Consider the following 20,444-nt stretch of genomic DNA (forward strand, 5'->3'; position numbering starts at 1 on the left):
ATCAAGCTTCTGTTCTGTCATAGGGACAAGTTAATGATTTTCTTTTGTTTGTTTTCTTAAATATAAACTGTGCAAATAGCAGCACTGCTACACTGTTGCAAGAATTAGCCTTTTGCGCTTCTTTTAGCTTCAAGAAATGACCTCGTATCCAGTCATTTGAGAGCCATGAGTTTTGCCTAACAATATCCCTATTTAGTTCTACTTTACAGGATTTAATACAGAGAAAATCAGCAATGGCTATTTTGGTACTTAGATGGGAAAGATACAAAGACTTATTATTATTTGTATTAGGTTGTATTTGTGTAACTTAAGGTGGGATTTTATTATGAAATTCCATTTCTGGAAGCGAATCATAAAACTGTCCTGGTGATAACAGTGTAAAAGAGTGTTGCTGTCATCATGACTTGTCTCTACGTGTGTCTGTGTGAAGGTTGCCAAGACCACGGTAGAGTCTGCTGTCTCCACCAAAATTCATAACAGTAGCTTTGGCTCTAAGATAGAGATCAGAGGACAGCTTAATGTTTCCGCCGTTTAGTGGTGACTGGGGTACCGTGGGAGCAGATAAGCAAATCCCACACTGTTGCATCAGTGGTGATAGTTTTTTTTTTTAACATGCATTTTTGGCATTTTTCCCTTTATTGGACAGCACAGTAGATGGCAACAGGAAGCATGGGAGAAAGAGGGAAAACGACTGGGAGTTAAATACCGCAGAGGTCCCGGGCCTGCAGTTAAGGTGGAGGAGTTGTATTTTAAACAGTGAGACCATTATTTAGCTAAATTAAAGCTGCTGTGTGTGTGTGTTGTTGTTTTTTTTGTTTTTTTTAATGAGAAAAATCTTTTGAATGAATACAAATTTCTCAAAGCGAAAGTCTATTAGTAGACACTTGGAGCCTTCAAATTAACTTCACACTTTTATTATTCAGGTTCATTTCAAACTATATTTAATTTGCATTCAAAACGGAAAGTCCAAACGTCACCTACAGGCTCTTGAGAGCAGATTACGATGTAAAAACCATACACAATCAAGGATGATATTGGAAGCAGTGTAGAATTTCTGCTACTTGAGTTGGCAACTGTTGTATGAGCTTCACAGGGGTAGATGTCCCATTGCCAGAGCTTCCAATGGCAGGGCTCCTCTCTTCTTCTTTTTCTTCTTCACCCCTTCATCCTCCCACTCTCTCTATTCCACCTTTTTCTTCCGGTCGTTAGGCCTTTTTCACTCGCTGCACATGCAGTAATGTCCACAAACAGAGAGGCCTTTGTGTTGTGTCGAGGGGGAAGGAGAGAGAGAGATTGGAGTGTGTGTGTGTATGTGTGTGTTTGTGTGGTGACGATGGTGGGGGGTAATGGGGTTCTAAGTGTTAGCCTGCACTTCTAACGAGCTCTGATGAGCAACAAGCTGACATTCCCCTCGTTAGTGCGGCCTCAACACAAAAGCACACACAGTATATAGACACACACACACACACACACACACAAATGCACAGTGTATATACACACATGCAGGAAGAGCTGTGCATGAAAATACACAAACAAATGCCAGCTTTAAATCAGTGACACACAGGCATATTTACACACACACACAACTATCAGACATCTTGTTAGATGTGCTGCTCATGCTGCTTTCAGACTGTGTGAGCAGGCGCGTTTGTGGCTCGTTTAGCAAAAAAAAAAAGACAGAGTTTGAGGCTCGTTTCGTATTCATCTGCCAGGGGGAGAAATATGATTTTACTAGTGTCATTTGTCCATTTGTTTGTCTGCCAGTAAAGAATGTGATTAAGCTTGGCAGAGAGGTGGATGAAAGACGAACAGTTTTGGTGCAGCTCTGGATCACCTTCTTTAACATTGGGAGAACTGATATTGGTGGAAACCTGCAGTCTGCCTCTTAGTTCCCTTCTTATCTTGTGACAGATCTGATTCTAGAGCCTAACTATTACGCAGTTGCGCAGCACCCACACACAAGTTGCACAATTCAGTGTGTCAGGCTCCTAGTTGGACTTTAGTTAGGCATTTAACTTCTTTGTCTTAGACATATACAGATACGCTCACACACATACAGACGCTAAAGAACGTGTTAAATAGTACACACAGAACTTTGTTTCAGAATACTAATGTTTAAAACCACAGAGAGCTACTTTAGAGACCATCACCAACCAAGAAAAAAAGAGCTACCTAACTCTAACTGAATCAGCCATTTCAAAGCAAACACATCATTCTCAACTGGTCCTGGAGGTTTGAAATCTGCAGTGTACTCGATTTAACAACGGTCACAAGAAATTTTTCAGAATAAATGCACAAACACCAAGCAATTCTCACAATGGGCCGTTTGTGGCTGTTTGCACAATGAGCTGAAAGATAACTATAGTTGGAAGAAGGTGAGATTTTTCTCCACTGTGCAGTGTTGAGCTTGAAGACAGGTCCAGCAAAATCCCAGTGGCACAAAATCAGGGAGTGTTATTAAATCTAAGAAGTAACTGGTGCTGTAATATTAAATCATTTTGATGCTTCCTAATAAAATAAAATAAACAGCTTTGTTATCTGTAAGCTCAGACCAGTTTTTAATGCATATTATAAAGGTATTGTAAAATTTGGGTATTTCAAATGACAAGTATATATATCATCAAGTGTACATAGCAAAACATTGAAATGTCTTCTATTTTTTTTGTCAGCATTTTTCTGTATTACTTACAATTATTTATTTAATTTGTAGACTTGGTCATTTAAGTAGAAAAAATCCTAAATTTTGTTGACTCTCACTTGCTTTTATCATGCAAGTCTCCTGAAATCTCAAAATAACTCTAACTAAAGTTAGAATGCAATTTTACAGAGGAAACTACAGTGTTTCTTTTAAAACTTTATTTAAATCCTATATGCAATTCTGAACACTGGGCGTTTAATAGATGGACATTTCTTGACAGATGGCTATTTCAGTTAAATGTAAGTGTTTTTTGTCTTTTTTAGTGTTCTATTACATTTAAGACATTAGCATTATCTATATTTTTTTTCAGCAAATGATCACCAATGAAGCAGAAGAAAACTAGTGCTATTAAATTTAATATTAAGCATAGTTAGAATAAAGCCACATATTAACTTTATCTTTATAAGGATAAGGCATCATCAAGTCTTGCTTTTGGTTTAATCCTTGTGCATAACTGTGACATAGATGAATTAAAATCTTAGCTTACATAGAGCGTGATTTACTTGTCGTAGCAAAGACTCAGTGCTCAAAATGTATCAACATTTATTATTGGTCTAGACTTGAAATGCCTTTTATGACCAAACACGTTAGTTACTTTAATTTATCATCCTTTTAGATGTTGTTTTTGTGTGTATAACATCTGGCTGATGAACACAAAATTATAATTAAAACAAAATGCTTCTTAAAAACATTAAAATCAATCAAAGCTAGGAATAAGAAGTGACCTGTATTTGTTTAACAAAGTTATACTGGAAGCTATGAAAGCTAATAGTACTCTGATCTCATATTCACTATAGAGGGACTGTAATACATCACTAGGGATTCACAAATACGGCCCAGATATCTGAGAGACAGACACACGGCCATGTTTGTAATGCAACCAAAAAAGAAACCTTAAATTCAAGCTTAAAAAACACTGGAATGTAAAAAACGCAACTACCATTTTTCATTAGACCTTCTCTGCTTTTTTCTTTCCCACTACTTTCAAACTCCATGCCCTGTTTGTAATGCAGGTTATCTGTTGAAACAAGCCTCACCCTTGGTGACAAGATTAGGGTTAATGTATCACATTTTGGAAAGCTTCCTTTATCCCTACAGAGTATATTATACAACTGTTTTCAGAAGCTTCGGGGGTTGACAGCAGCATTTACTAATGTTTACTACTAATGTTTATCAAAAGAGCCGTTTTGGAAAAAATCTGTATGGAGCCACAAAACATGCTTGTTATGAAAAAAAATAGCAGTCAAAGGACTCAATACTATCCTCTGTAAAATGCACCCAGTGGCATGTAGAGCCACCTTTAATGGCAATAACTTGACGTAATTGTATTCTGTATGTTTGTATCGGACTTTCACATCAGTGTGGGAGAATTTTGGCCCACTCTCCTTTATAAGTGCTTCATTTCTTTGAGGTTACAGGCATTTGTTTATGCACAGCTCTTTTAAGGGCCCACCCGAGCATTTCAGTGAGGTTGAGGTCTGGACTTTAAATGGGCAACTGCAGCACCTTGGTTCTTAATTTTCATCCATTCTGTTATAGATTTGCTGATGTGTTGGAGATTATTTTGCTGTTTGTTGGCCAAGCTTTAGGTGTTACAGGTGTTAGGTGACTGTGGTATTGTGTTAACACACATCTGAATGCCCCAGACTATCAAAATCTCTGCTTTTATACAGGTGGTCATAGTTTCTGATGATCAGTTAGTTACAAGGTTGCTATTGACCCTGTATAGAACGCTACACACGTTTAAGTAAGTGTAAAGAATCAGTTACCCATCTCAAATTTGTATCAGTAAAAGGGCCACATGCCTGATCTCCTGTACTAACACGTGAAGTTGGTGTACTTTATGTGTAATGCTGGTTGAGTTTCCAAACATAAAAGCTCTGAACTGTAAAATGAACTTTATGTAGTTGTCCAAAAATCTAACTTTATCTTTCTATTCAAATTGCACCAGAATGTGTTTTTGACAGAACACTTTATGTATATATTTTAAATGAGAAAACATTGTGCTGTTCTGCGGTAGACTGTATCTGAATGCATTTGACTTATTTATCAGTGATCAGTGTAAGTGAGGTGCTGCTTTATTCTCAGTCTTCACCCCTGGGCCAAGTGGAGGAAAACCAGCAGAGATGAGTGTGGGGGGGGGGGAGTGGGTAATAGGGCAAGTACCTTCACTGTGTGTCAAGGCATGTTGAGGAATGCAGCTACTTTTCAACTGTCATACACAACCTAATCATGGCAACAGACACCAGTCATAGCTGTCAGCTGAATGGAAAGATTGCTGCAAAACACTGAGTGTGTTCCTCCCTATTTTGCTTTTTGTTGCCCTCCCCTCTGCCATCGTGAATGTCAGTTTACTCTCCACGCCCCAGACAAGCGTGGGGCATACTAAACAGTTGACAGAAGAGCACAATGTGCTGTAACACATTCATCCCAACGCTGATTTTATGTGTGGGTGTGTTCCTTAATGGCAAGGGGTCTCCCTCCGCAGCCTTGCCTACGCACTTGTCTCAAGTGTGTGTTTGTGCGTGCCTCTCTGCCCACAGCAGTGTGGGTGGAATAGAAATTATACAAGGGTGGGTGCAAAAGCAGAGACAGAGGAGGGGGAGAGCATTGAGGCAGGGCAAAGGAGACTATAGAGAGGGAAGAAGAGGAGGAGGGGGGATAAGAGAGAGAACCAGAGGGACCGGGGAATCTAGCGACAGCGACATTCTGTAGCGTTTTGGACATTTCAAAGCCATTGGGCTTTGCCACTTGTTCTGCGCAGACACGCACATTCAACAGCTGATGACGATGCGCACAGAGGGGAGCTCTCACATGCAGTGCTGAGGATTACTTGTCTCTTCCTTCATGGAGCAGCAAACTTCAAGCGCGGATTCTGAAACGGCTGCTGATCCTGTGAGTAAACGAGCTGCCTGCGTTTGTTAGGGAATCTATGCAAGTGTGTGTGAGATGCATCCTATATATTTAATCCCATTAACGGCTCTCTGGCTTCTGTCATTTGTAGCATCATAGCTATGTTACACAATCTTGATTGTTTCAGAACAGTATTGCTGGAACAGATGCTTAAAGTTCAGTTGAAAATAAAAATGGATGTTTGTGTGAGTTTGAGTTATAAAATCATATCTTTCTTTGGTAATTGCTATGAAAGGCCTTGCCAAACTTCCTGTTTACTGACACTTCTCTATTTTGCTGTTGGCCTCTAGGCACTATCGGCTCGTGCCAGTGATCCTAAACATATTTATTTAAGTTAAAATGAATTTAATGCACTCAGAGTTTAGTTGTGAAGGCTCTCTCTGGAATGACAGATCATGTGATCATGCACAACCCAATCATCAGGCTCCTTTTGGCTCTGTTGAAGTAAAAGAAAACCTGTTGATTCTTTTCTCGAGTCCTGTGAATCCATTCATCAAATTGGTGTTTTAAAGCAGTTTTCTAAGAAATATCCACTGTGTTGCAAAAAAACAATGCAATAACCACCTCTTATGCAAAGTATAAAGGTAGTGGGTCAGTTATGTTGTCAGTGATTCTGTATTTATGTACCCTAACAGGTCGGTGGTTGTGTATGAGTGTGTGTACACATATTAAGTTTTTTGTCAGGGAGTTTTGACACTGTGGTGGAAGGCAGCACAGAACATAATTTCACTAAACACAGTTGTGAGAAAAGAGCAGCCTGCCAGGCCTCTGACCCGGCACACACAGCACATACACACAGACACACACATCCAGGCATAGAAAACTCATTCATATCTTAAAAAGTGAATAAGAACACCCAGAGATAAGAACCTGCACACACATTTTTCTGTGTGTGTCTGTGTGTACTCTCAAAGTGACTGTATGTGTGTGTTGTTCCTCGTGATATCCCCTGAGAGCAGAGTGTGTTAGGGAAGGAAAATCAGATGATGAGACAATGAGACAAGATCAACACTGCTCCTGTACATGAAACACCACAGCTCCACTTTCAAATGAACACAATCGTTTCTTTTTTATCTTCAACAAGTGCCAGATACAGTTTACCACATCAGCACAATCAAACTGTGTCATGTGATAAGTCAGTTGGTAGATTGTGTTTTGTTAACTTAAATTGTCAAAAAATGCAGATAAAATGATAGGAAAACCATGTTTGAACCTGTACTTTTTATCTCTGTTAAACAAGTGTTTCAGTCAGTGGAATCACAGTTTACTACTACCTATATTTACAATTTTAATGACAGTAACATGAGTCATTGTAATTCATATAGCAAACTGAAAAAAATGTGTCATCTTAAAAAAAGATCTGAAAGTCACCAGTTTCAAGAGTGAGCTTTCAAAGGAAACATTAGGCAGTTTGCAAAAGGAACAGATGCACAGTTAATGGTGCGTCAAGTACAAATACTGCACAGCTGTCTCATAAATCAGATATTTTTTACTTTTCTACCTTTAAATAGATTTTAACCTCATTTATTTCCACTGTAGCTTATAATAGAGGCAGTCACTATTCATTATTAGCTGATTCGCTTCCATAAATTGATTGATCTGAGATTGACACAGAGTATGAATTCTCTGTCTTACCTAAGTGGCAACAGCAGGGGGCAATGTTGGGTTATTGTCTGTAATAAAGGGCAAAAAAATGGATAGATGCCAAACTAAACCCTTCTTAGCAGGAAATAAAATGTGTTCTCTTTAATAAAGATGGTTTGTAACTGAGCTGATTGATTCTGATTGCAACTGAATTCCTGTTTGCTGTTCGTTATCACCCCAATGAGCTTTTTTCCCCAAACATTTCTGGGTTAATTTTCAGCAACATTGAATTTACATGCCAGTTACTTTCTGGATTTCTGGATGTAAGTTTTGTAGGCTTGAAGTATTTTACAGCAGTATTTCACTATACTGCATCTATAAAGACTGAAAGAGGTCAGTGAGACAGTTAAACCAGGTGATGGAACATAGACTTGGAAGTAATAGATTGCAGCGTGTCTTCAAATGTACTTGTTTACACATTTAAATAATACCTTATTAGTTATATATTTCAACAATGTAAATGTTTCTAAACGAAGACAGTGTAAGAAGCGTTGTTTTACTCTAGAAGTGCAAAAATGTGTGCTTAATAAGAACTTTTCACATGCTTCTGTGTTGGATAAGCATGGGTCTATCTAGGGAGGAGAACACACAAAGGAAAAATGCTGCTTGCTCGACCATAGGAATTAGGATGAAGAGAGGAGTGAGAGATGCGACATTTCTTTGTCTAACGTCTTCCTTGTTCTTTTGTTCTCTTAGCCTCTGCTCTTTTTTTTCTCCTTTTATCACCAGGATGCGGATTTAGCCAACCTAAACTTTGTCATATCCCTCTCATCCTGTGTGGCGCCCTGCCACCTATCTCTTCCCTTGTGTTAAGAGATTTGTTTGAGCACAGGTTTCTTATCATTACTCATGGTTCTTCCCTGTTGTCAGAGATGTGTGGCTGACCAGATAGGTGTTTCCCAAATGGCACAGCTAGGATTTAATCAGTCTGGCTTTACTAGCGTTTGTGGTGCATTTAATAAAATCAGCTGAACCCGAGAAACTTGAACGTTTTTAAAAATTAGGCTTCCTCTGGGCAGTCTCCTTTAGCACTAAAAGCTCTGATAATTAGTGCTTGGCAGCGCCTTCAGCCTTTCTCTGTCAATGTGTGTAGAGTGGTCGTGGGGGCGCTGAGTGCTGGAGCCATCTCTGATGTTGCTATGATACAGGGACGTGTAAGGTTAACATTAACAATATGGCACAACATTTTGCGCTCTATGGCCTCAAATGGTGCTTGTGGCGTAGAAAAGAAAGGAGAAAAATGTCCTGTTATGGGCCAGTAGTCATTGAAATGACTTTTTTTCCCCATAGAAAGTTGAAGGAAATGTAATGGGCATAGGGCCCAACATAGCTTCTAATGTTTACTGGTCGTCTTACTATTTTTAAGGGTGAAGCCAAGCTTTTTGGTGCTGTTTTGAGAGGTGTCACATCATTTTAGAGCCTGAGATAAAAGGACAAAAACCCGAAACAAATATTAAATAATGACAAGGCTTTTTTTAAAAAAAAAAAAAATACTGTTTGAAGGATATTTGGATTCTCCATAACATTAAAGCCCAGTCCAGAGAATAAAAAGTGTGATTAAAAAAATGTTAATTAATAGTTGTAAAGAAGAAATGTAGAACTCATAAACCAGATGTTAATGAACTGTCATTAAAAAATAAACAGTTTTAACATGTGAACTCTGTGCAGTATTGGGAGAATCGTGCTCAGGCCACAGTTGTTAAAGTTTGGCAGTTTTTATTGCTTGTTTCATTTTGGTTTATGTTACTTTTAGTGGTACTTTTAGTTTCTTTTACTGTAATATGGTGATGATTTGTTTAGGGGTAAAATATGAGAAGAAATCATAATACTACATAAAGGTGTTTTTCGACAGTATTGAGGAAATTTACCAAAAGTCCAACTATATTTTCTGTGTGTTCATTTTATTTTATTTTGTTTTGTAAGTGCAAACTATTATTTGCATTCATTTTTGCCTGTCTGTCTATGTTTACTTTAAATAATCAAGATTAAAAAAAATCTTGATCTTGTCATTGCCTTTGTGACTCTTAGTCCATAGCTGGTGATATTGGAAATGTTTGGTTTAAGTGTAATTTATAGTAGTGCGTTGATATGTAATGGACGATGTTGTTGTTTGCATTTATACTTTTGCGAATTTGTGCCTGCATTAATCAGAACTGTTGGACTTGGAGCTAATAAATCTTGAACAATTACTTTTACTGAAATGCAGAGAGGATAGAAGACTTCCAAACTATATCCGAGTGTATGCACGTATAGTCAGAGCTATGAAGATTTTATTAACCTAATGAGCAAGCTAGACACAATTCAATTGTATGACGGAGGTATTATCCTTGTGCAAGTCAATATACTGTGTTTACATGGCTTATTACTACCAAACAACATAGTTGTTGCAGTCTGCATTGCCATTACTTGTGCTTGGATGTCAGGCTACAGTGTAGGGTACAGACTTAATCCCTAGTCTATGCTGCAGATTTAATGCAGCACTACAAATCAATCATTAGGTAAAGGTGCTTGTCTCATTAACTTTTTCCTTTGCTGTGAATCCACTGCACACTACACAGGTAACATTTGCATTCTCATATTCCGCTCTTTTGTTTAATGAAGAAAAGAAAATGGGTTGCACAATGCATGTGATATAAACACACCGCACAAACACTGCTAGCAGAGTGTAACGCAGAGCCAGCTACTGTCTGCTGGACTCCGACCAAATTAAAATGACACAGTCATTCAGTGGATGTGTTGTTTGAGTATAGAAATGAGTCATCAGTCAGTTAGTCAATCAAGACAGTGATACCAAAAAAAGATAATGTTGATGTGTAGGAAAGGTTTAAGAGACGCTCTTTCTTTCTGACAAAACAGGAAATTAGGGGGAGTGAGGTAGGCTTAAGGCCATGTGCACAAGTTCAATTGCAGTCTTTGTTTATGTGTGCGTGTGTGTTTGTGCACAGAAGTAGGCCACTCTGTCCTGTGAAGTGCTTTGCTTTCACTTGACCTTTTAGCAGACCTGCAGAATTTCCAATCATCTCTTTTTGAAGCAGCTGCTCGAGATGAAAGTCTTCTGTCCTTCTCATGATACTTGAGACCAGACGAGAAGTTGAATTTTCTCATACCTGCGCCTGTCTTTAATTTGAACAGGGAGGAACAGGAGAAGCGTGGAGAGGTAATGGCCTTGCTGCAACATGATTGGCAGACTGACCTTTGTTCCCTCCCCTTCTCAGTAACTGCTGCCTGATGGGGGCGTGTCACTATGGAAACTGAGCCGTGTGAGTGTGTGTCAGTGTGTGCGTGTGTTTGCGAGAGAATGGAACTTCCTAGTCAGTCTGTCAGCTCAGCGTGTGGGGAAAAAGAGGGAGAGCTATAGAGTGCTGTAAGAGAGGAAAAGGACGTTAACAGTGAGCTACGTTAACAGTGTCTTAATACGACTTTAACAGGCAGTTGAAGCTAATTCTAAGGTGTGAGTGTGCGATAGACTTGCTGAGTTATGGCTCCATCCAAGTTAGCTGTCTGCAAGGATTTCAAGTCCTAGATAGGTCCTGAAGAAACTCCGTCAGTGCACATGAGTGATTGTGTTTTTGTGGTTCAGTTATGTAGATTAAACAGTCACTGGGTTTCCTCCTCTTTGAGAGGAGAGCAGGATGAGCCTCAGGAAGAGGCTCTCCTTCAAGCGGGTCTGGAACTCCAATACAGTGAGTAAATGCATCCACACGTTCATACACACAGTGCTTTACAGGTGGTATTCACAGAGGAACTGCTCTTCTAGTCAGTGTTTTTTTTTTTTTTTTTTAAATAGAGTGGAAGTGAAAGGAGTGGAAGGAGAGTCTTAATTCTCTTATTAACTCATTTGTCGATCAATGCTCATAGAAGCATCTTAACTAAATATTCAAACATTACCTGATGTTTAAAACCATTTTTGATAATACTAATAAAAAACAATAACCAAGTCTTGGTTTTGATTTGTCTTCTGTATACTTTACAAAGAGATGGAACAAGGTAGAGAGAGAAACCGAGAGTGTAAATATCATTCACTTCATTCAAGTGTTGTTCTGCTCGCTACAAGTGAGACGGGGAGAGATAAACGAAAAATGGGACCGTTACCATGAGCAAGGTACACGGTGAGGAAAGGGAATCTATTACCTTCAGCTGAGGAAAAACAAAGGGACAGGATATGAATGAAGACAAAATAAGGAAAGGCTCCTGGGAAAGGAACGGGGTACAAGTTAAAATGAACAAGTCATTCTGTCTGTTATTTTCAAGAACGAAATGGTTTGGTGGTGGTACGTTTGCATAAAGATAAAGTAAGACAGACTAACAAAAATTTGAGGCGGCTGCTTCTCTTCCTCTCAAAGCCAGATGTCTTTTGAGCCAGAGCAGGAGACAGAAAGAAAGAGAAGTAGAAACAAAGCCAGAGACTGTGAAAAATGTCGGAAAAGATCTGCTTTTTGTAGGCTCTTTTGGTCTTGTGTTTTTTCAAGAAAGTGAGAGATAACAGCTGTAAGACAGTGGAATGGTGAGCTGAGTCAGAAGTCTCACTTCTTGTGAAGTTTGCTTAATTTAGCACATCAACTGGCAGCTGTGAGAACATATCTGCAGGTGTTAAGCCAGGGGTACTCAATCAGATTCATATGTGTTTACATCGTGTTTCCTCCTTTGTCTGTGTGATGGTAGTGTGTTTAAGGCATCAAGCCAAGTAAAACAGAAATTTATCACCGGGGCAGCCTCTGAGTCACACCTCCTGTGTGGCTCTTTTGTAGGGAAACAAACACTATCCGCATTCCTTCCTTTCATTGAGAGTGGATATTGATTTCTTAGTGCGCTGCAGGGATTTATCCTAGAATTCCAGAGGATTTCAATTTGGAATAAAAAAACTTGAATTTTTACATATTGTTGATATAGGCGACTCAGAGAAGCTACTCTGTGTTATTTATTGATTCATATATGTTTTTTGGTTAAATTGTTAAATTTGATACTAACCCAGAGCTTACATGGAAGACGTTCTTGCTCATGTTCACAGCTTCACACCCTTCTTTGACTTTCGTTTGAAACATTACAACCTAATCAGCTTGTTCACTCCATCCTTGCCTCTCTGAGTTAAGCTATGCTCAAGCTAGGCTTTCTCACAACCCCCGTCCTGGCAGGATTACTCTGGTCTTCTAAATGGCAGCCACTATTCACCTCATATTTAAAAGTAAACACAGTAGCATGCACACATTGAGACTGTTAGCCCAACAGCTTCCTCCTCAGATGGATGTGTGTGTTTATGAATGTGTGCAGTCTGAAAATCTGTGTTATGAATTCTAAATCAGCTTTTATGGACAGAATCTCTGTGTGTGTTCGTGTGTGTGTGTGTGTGTGTGTGTGTGTGTGTGTGTATGTTTCATTTGTTCAGTTATGGGTGTGGTCTCCTGTAGTGATGTAAAATCACAAGACATGATCAGCACTCTTTTATATTTTTGTCATCTTTTACTCTAAGAGTAGAATCTCTTTCCTTTCCAAGGGTGGCCATTTAAGTTCCAGTGTTTGAGCCAGGAACAAGTTCCTGTCGTACAAACAGTCTAGTCTTTGTGTGTGTGACTGCATATGTTATCCCTCACACTTTCTCCCACAGATAGACATTTTTGTTCACCTTGTTAAGTGCTACTGGTCACTCTGTGTGTCATCCATTAAAACAGAATGTCCCTTTCTGCCGTCTGCCTAAACGCTCAAACGTAAACAGGGCATGTTTCGGAAACTTGAGGTTGTTTAAAGAGACTTTTATTACAGTCGAAGTTTCAATATTATGACCCTGTGAGTGAGCATTTGTAAATTGTACAGTGTGCTTAGTCATAGCTTGAACCCGACGTCCAGGCTTCATAACAGATGATGTAAGTCATACGTTCCACACTAGTCACAGTTAATAAAGGATTTGGACCTCCGCAAACAATAACCACCAACAGCAGAGGTGGCAAAAGCACAGATATTCTTTACTTAGACTGATGTTTAGATACTTCTGTTCAAAAAGTTTAAAGTAAAGAGTAAAGAAGTTCACTTTCTTTACTCAGGTAAAAGTGAAAAAGTACAGACTTTGAAATGTATAAAGTAAAAAGTAACTTTTTAAAAGACAATTCTAATATGATCTATTTTCATGCAGTGCAAATTAAAGCTATATTAATGTAATAATAAAATATTAGTACATAGAAATACTTTGCATTCATTTGCAAATGTAGGTAGTAAAAATAAAAGTTTTCAGAACAATAAATACTCAAGTACAGATACCTGAGTACATTAACAAAGTATTTGTGCTTTTTTTACTTCTCACCTTTAAGAAACAGCCACAGATGCACACACACAACATAAGCAGTCCAGGCATGTATCTGCAAGGTGGCAATTTGTGTTCAAGGAGCTAAAAGCAGGAGAATGCGAGTAAACACACAAGTTTTGACCTGTAGACTAAAAAATACTTTCCAACCTCCATGTAATGTAACCTACTGAATGACAGAGTCACAACACCACACCCTGTTCCTACTGAAGGTAGTTAAGTCTTATGTATGTATGAATCCAATTTTTCTCTTCTAAAGAGGTCCCAATAAGCCATCAAATGGAAAAACCGGAAATGACTGTTAATAAAAACATGTCTTGAATTTTTGGTTCAGACCAGGGTGTGTTGCCACTAAATGTTGCGCAATCATGTGATTCAGCTTTTATCTTTTGTTAAAGTGGGTGTCACAGTGATGTGATCATTGTGTAACGGTCTACAACGCGTCCACTGTGTCAGTATTCAGTGCACATGGCTTCCTAGAATACCAAAATAAGCTTATGAAGTTTTTCACCAAAATCATTCATTTTTGTGAATTTCCAGATCAAAGTCAAGATGTGGTTCATTATGGTTATTTGCCAGTATTGACTGTTTAGTATAAATTCATCTGTGAGTCAACAAGAACATCAACAACTGATGATAAAAAGTTAAAATTACATTAAACAACATTTCTTAGCTTCAGCTTCTCAAAATTTAGGATTTTAATTGAACATGTTTGTGTTTCTAGTCATTTGACAACAATTTGAAGCCATCACCTTGTTATGTAGTTCTCTAAGTTATCTAAGTAACTGTGTCTAACAGTGTGGGGCACTCTACCAAGCTGGGTTTTTTCTTTGGGGGGGGGGGGGGGGGGGGGGGGGGGGGGGGGGGGTTCCCCCTGGACTGGACTGGACTGGACTGGACATTTTTTCTTTCCTTTTTTTAATTTCGTTTGTGCTCTTGGTACTCCACAGGACAACCAAGGACCAAGGATTTTAAAAAAAAGAAACTGGCTGTTTTGTCATCGGTCACCAATATCCCAACCTCTAAGTGCCGCAGTGGTGAGCACTGTCACCTCACCATATCAGTGGGTTTAAATGCATCAACCAGCTAGAGCCTTTCTGTGTGGACCTCAGTTTTTCTGCTTGTTAGTCATCCTAAAATTGACCATACTTGTGAATATGAGCATGAATTGTTGTCTGTCTGTGCTAAACCTTGCTACAGACTGGCAACCTGTCCAGACTTGGCCTGCCTCTCAACCTATGAGAGTTAGGATAGGCAGCCCTAAATTGGTTAAACAGTTTATAACACAGATGCATTTTCAAATAAATGTATTGTTTAAATGTTTTGCAAATAATTTCATCTTCTTTTTAATTATATTTTCCATTGTTTTTGACTCTCACACATTGTTGATGAGATTAGCTTTAAAATCCAGTATCAGTTGGGCTCTTGACTATACATATATATGATGAAGTTTGTAGTTTCAGTTTGTCCACTTGTAATGAAAACATTAGATAAAAATGTTAACTAAATGCAGATATCATACTAGTCAGGTAGATTTGTATCTAAATGTCTTTTTTTGTCCAAAATAGCACAGAAATGGGCTTTTATGCAATATAATATCATAAGAATTCTAATCTGAGATGTAATGTGTTATTTATTAATAAGAAAGAACCATTATCTGCAGCTCTGTTTTGCTTAACCAGAATTGACATCCTACACATACAGAGTTTCTGCTTTTTTCCTACAACAACAGCAACAACAAACAAGCTCTCCACAACTGTAATCATGATCACCAGTCTCTGAAGTTGTGTCATTTTCTGCTGATCTTATCAGTGTATTCACCACAATACACATGAAAGGCCCACTAATATCTGTAAGAAACCTATCCTCAGCCTACATTATAGGAGATGTGATAATAACTGAAACCAGTGGAGGCTAAAAGTAGCACACGTGGCACCTATGAACTGGCAGCACATTTGTTCCTTACAGTGGGATATACATTTGAGAGTATCCTACTTAAATTGAAGTATTTTCCATCTACATATCATCTCTACAGATAGAGGCTTGAGAAAGGAACTTGAAGAGGGAATGTCTGAAAAGCCCCAATCGTTCTCTGTGGGCTGTCAGGAATGACCAGGACTTGCCAAAAGAGGAAGGGAAACACCACTGGAATGATTGAGGAAACGAGACGGAGGGCAAGAATATGAGAATGATTTAAGGAGAAGAAGGGAATAAGTGAGAGAAAGGAAGAAAGACTGGGGCTACAGCATTCTGGGAAAAGAATAAACAAAAGGAAGGAGAGAGTGAAAATAGGCTAGAGGGGGAATCAAGTGAAAACGGGAGAGAGGGGCCTCGATCGGGGGCCAAACCTCTCCACCACAGCATGTGTCTGGAAGTGATCATGCTAGCGCTGAATTGGGGATAGGGGTGAACACACACACATATTCATAAATGCAAAAAATGCATGGTACACACAAAAGACACATCTTTGACAGATGTTGGCCATATGCTTACATACTGTAGGCTTCACAACTACAACAAAGCCAGGATGTCTTGACCTACAGAAACACACATAGACACAGTAAATGCTGTTGGGAATGTGTGAGTTGTGAATCGGATTTTTGCTCTAATAAGTGTAATCACTTTGTGTCTCTTGTAATTTTTGGTTATCCTCTCTTGTGGTTGTACCACAAACAGCTGCTTCAGAATGACATCAAATCTCTTTCCATCCACTGAAGCCAACATCTGTACTTCAAGGGACAGTGTGGAATTGTTAATCCCTGAGAAACTTTAGCCGTTTTCACACATGTACTGCAGCCCTGACCTTTTCTCGACATCACTCAACTGAGCAGCATGCGGGGATGTTCGATTGGACACTAGCCCGTTTTTATCCTAGCAGCTCCCTGGTAACGCACTAGCAAATGAGCATCCCGTGTCCTTCCTCTTGCACTCTCTATCCAGGCAACTCCCCTACCTAAACCACACATGGTTTTTCCAGTAGTATATCTTAAGAGGACAATTTCCTGCTGAGTGCTGCATGTGACAAAGGACAACTATAAAAAATGTTCCATCCTGATTCTTCTAAAATTGTAACTCAATGCAGTTTTATTTATATAGTGCCAAATCACATATACCGTTGCACTTTATATTGTAAGGTAACAACTCTACAGTAATACCGAGAAAACCTCAACAATCAAATGACTCCCTTTGAGCAAGTACCTGGGGACAGCGGGCAGGAAAAAAAAAATCCCTTTTAATAGGAAGATACCTCCGGCAGATCCAGGCTCAGGGAGGGGCAGCCATCTGCCTCAACTGGTTGGGGGTGATGGGAGGAAGACAAGACAAAAGACAGACTGTGGAAGAGAGCCAGAGATTAGTAATAACTAATGATTAAATGCAGAGAGCTGTATAAACACATAGTGAGTAAAAAAAAAAAAGGTGATTGATAAGGAAGCACTCGGTGCATCATGGGAAACCCCCAGACCTATGTAACTAAGGGAGAATTCAAGGTCACCTGAAATTGTCTGATGTTTATGTATGAAAACATCTTTACACTGACAGAACCATCTAGGCAGGACTAGATCTGACTTAAGAGAGGAAATGGCCAAAATTCACCAGGTAGCACATACACAGACAGCACCAAGGGTTCAAATGAACTAGATGTACCCAGTTTGCAAATTGAATATAAGTCTGGATATTTTAGAATTTTAATGCTGTAGGCTTATTACAAATAGAGAATGTTATTGTTTTAATGATTGTTCAAATGAGTTAAACTGGTTAACGAGTGTTTAGGTGAACAAATCTATTAGAATAGCAGAACCTCCACTGCAGTATTTTAGTTACTGTAAAATTTGCATAGTTTGGAACCTAATGTAATGCTCAGTTGCAGACAATGCCTTTTTTTAGATTTTGTGGTTCTTCTGTTTTTATTTTAATACTAGTTTCAGTTTTAGTAACTCTTTTGAACACAAAGGTATACTCCTACTGTTGACCTTTTGTCTTATGCTGTTCCCTATCTTAACTCCTCAGACACACATGTGTCTAAAACCAAACCTAGGCTGCTGGTAGAAATCTGGGTAATTAAAGTGAATACGAAATAACTACAACTAAAAGGGATTTTTTTTTTTTTTTTTTTTTAGATAGTATCATTTTTTCTCTCTAGTAAAGCTTTCAGTTTGACAGTAGGCACATGAGGCTGCAGCTCAAAGCTTTATTGTATAATATAAAAATGATCTTATAACACATATTAATTTGCTTTCTAATGAATGATTTTATTGTTCAGTAAACCATAGCAGGGAAAGAAACAATGTTATTTCACACAAACTAAGTTGTTGCATTTCTAAAGAATGGACTGTGTGACCTATAGAAACCTCTGCTCATCTGGAGAACACTCTGATGTCTGTGCTGAGTAATGACGAGCTCAATAAAAGTTAATTTCCCAAAGGTAAATGCGCTGTAGGAAATTCCTACAGATCACTTCGGTACCAGGCTGCTCTCTTAACATGAATAAACAGAAAGTTCACCATTAGCAAGGTTGGCGGTTAGATTAAGAGCATAAAAAGACACATATTGCAAATTAGGCTCAGTTTTGAACTTTTTTTTTTTTAGTTTTCAACTTTCTCAAACCATTTTCTCTATTTCTTCCTTCCTTTCTTTCCCTCTTTTGTCTCCTGCTTGGCTTTGGCTTTTTCTGAGTCACACTGTGATGCATTGTTCCACAGTAATCTACATTACTGATGTCTGCATTCAGTGATCTCATCCTAGCTCAGCATGTCTGAGAGGAAAACCCGCTGTACGCCATATGTGTGTATTTCTGAGTGTTGTTTTTGGTCTATGTAAGGGAAATAATATTTTAGGCTGAAGTAAGTTTGGCTTGATTATGTGTCTGTATTAACATCTGCGTGTTTGTGTTGTTGAAAACCATTAAAATGGAGATTGAATGAGTTTCTTCATCTCTTCCTATGTTTGTGATTGCAAACTTCACACCTGCCTATTGAAAGGAGACGGGACCCATCCTTAACCTTTTCACACATACACGCAGACAGTAGGCCCCACCCTTTTGAGTTTTCTTGTAGAGCAAGCGCAGCCAGTTAACAGACGATTCCACCCACGCAGAAGACAATGAATGTGGGTGCTAATCTGGCTGTGTCATGATGTGAAACTGTGTTGATAATGGAATCATTCCTATTAGAAACCCAGTCAGTCTGTCTGTGTCTCAATGTGGCCAAAAGTGCATGCTCTGGCCTCTTGGGCCTCATACCCTGTGTGAGCTGATTTTAATGTGCGTCATCTGTGTGATGAAGAAAGATCCTAACTCATGTCTTTCTGCTTTTTACAGTCTGCTGCAGTCTCTGATGGAGGTGAGTAAATATGCCTTAAATTTTTTTATTATTTCAGTATCATTTTCATGTCTTCTTCTTACTTGAGCTGGGGAATTTTATTGAAAATTCAAAGTTTTGTGTAGTAATTACAAGGGGGAAAAACAACAGCACTAAAATAAAGGTAAAACAAATGCTGTTCTAAAATAATTTTAGAAATGGTGATCTTGTTTTGTCTTGCATCATAACTTTGATGCATCCCTTTCTCTGCAGAGGTGGCTTTTACCCCACCTTCAGTGCTCAGACTCTGTCCTCATCAAGCTGGGACATGTTTAGTTTTGCTGTTTTTCTCTACGTTGCAAGTTCAGTAAAATTAAAGTAGACATTTTTCAAGTGCAGTAAATGCACGTCTTCTAAGATTTTTAAGTCAACAGTGGGGTTGAACAATCAGCGATAATGGAAAAAAAACCTCGATTGGGAGTTTTACCATAATTCTTGAGTTGTTAGGATGCAGTTCATTTAGCGTGTATCGAGTATTTTATCAGTTTAGGTCTTGCGTTTCAACGTGGCCATGCTCACAGTAGCACCCAGCTAACATTGGTCTGCTTTCAGTAACTTCTCTAGCAACAGGCAAGCTAGTTTGGCCTGCTTTTCTGCCACACCTGTGCTTACTCTGCTGCTGGTGGCTGGCTGCAAGCTAAATATATAGCCAAATTTGTAAATATAATAACAAAGCAACTGGTAGGTTTTTTTCTGCTTCTGTAATCCTTATAAGTGTATTTATGATACAGAGATGTAGATTAGATATAACGGTTCACATATTACCACAGTGTAATAGTTAAAAGTAAAAAACGTTGCAACAGTTGTACTAATACAAACTTTCAGATAAAGTCTCCTCCCAGGTGATGAGATAGAACTTCGCCTTTTGTCATCACGGCTTGCAGATGTCTGTGAAGAAGCCTTGATCAGATTTAGGCTGCCAGTTTCCAGGCTGGGAAGGTGTTGCAAAGGGGAGCCGTTACAGACGCTGTTTGATCATTCGTCAGTGGTTGTATAACTCACTTTTCTCATTACATAGCTTGCCATGGTGGGGCTATATAATAGGCTTTTTTTAACGTCTGTGCCAGCAAGATGCAAAAACTAACAGTTCCAGTTCCATGACACTTGTTGGAAAGCTGCATGGGATGTGCTTTTCTAGTTTTTTGTCGTTGTTGTTTTTCAGTTGTCTTGGTACTGTTGTTTAAATCAGGATGACAGACCATTCACACAGTGTATTTTCATGATTTGTTGGACTGGATCTAATTTGTGATAAACTGTGCTTTAACACCCCATAAATGTATATGAAAGATAAATTTTATGGCAGATGGGAGATAAAAGAATGCAGAGGAGGTGAGAAACAAGACGGGGGGTGGGAAGCTCTGAATTTTATGGTGGACGTGTTTACTGTGAGCTTGAATGTAGAAGTGTTTATCATCACTTTTTTCACAATGCATGTCTCTGGAAGATAGAATGTGTTGTTTGTGAGACTTCTCTCCTTTAATATTTTTTCTTGCATGAGATAGGGAACATGACAACTAAGGGACTAATGAGGTTCCTCATT

General features: G+C 38.8%; 1 protein-coding gene across 4 annotated transcripts in view; it reads left to right on the plus strand.

Annotated features, from left to right (window-relative positions):
* rgs12b (regulator of G protein signaling 12b) overlaps window positions 1-20,444 on the plus strand; it is a 46,554-nt gene that overhangs the window by 9,792 nt on the left and 16,318 nt on the right. For all 4 annotated transcript variants that reach the window (XM_063476855.1, XM_063476856.1, XM_063476857.1 and 1 more), the window contains exon 6: window positions 18,865-18,886. In XM_063476855.1, coding sequence (XP_063332925.1) covers window positions 18,865-18,886 — 22 coding nt within the window. The remainder of the gene's footprint in view (window positions 1-18,864; window positions 18,887-20,444) is intronic.

The sequence above is a fragment of the Pelmatolapia mariae genome, linkage group LG6 (genome assembly GCF_036321145.2).
Source record: "Pelmatolapia mariae isolate MD_Pm_ZW linkage group LG6, Pm_UMD_F_2, whole genome shotgun sequence".
Taxonomy (NCBI): Eukaryota; Metazoa; Chordata; class Actinopteri; order Cichliformes; family Cichlidae; genus Pelmatolapia; species Pelmatolapia mariae.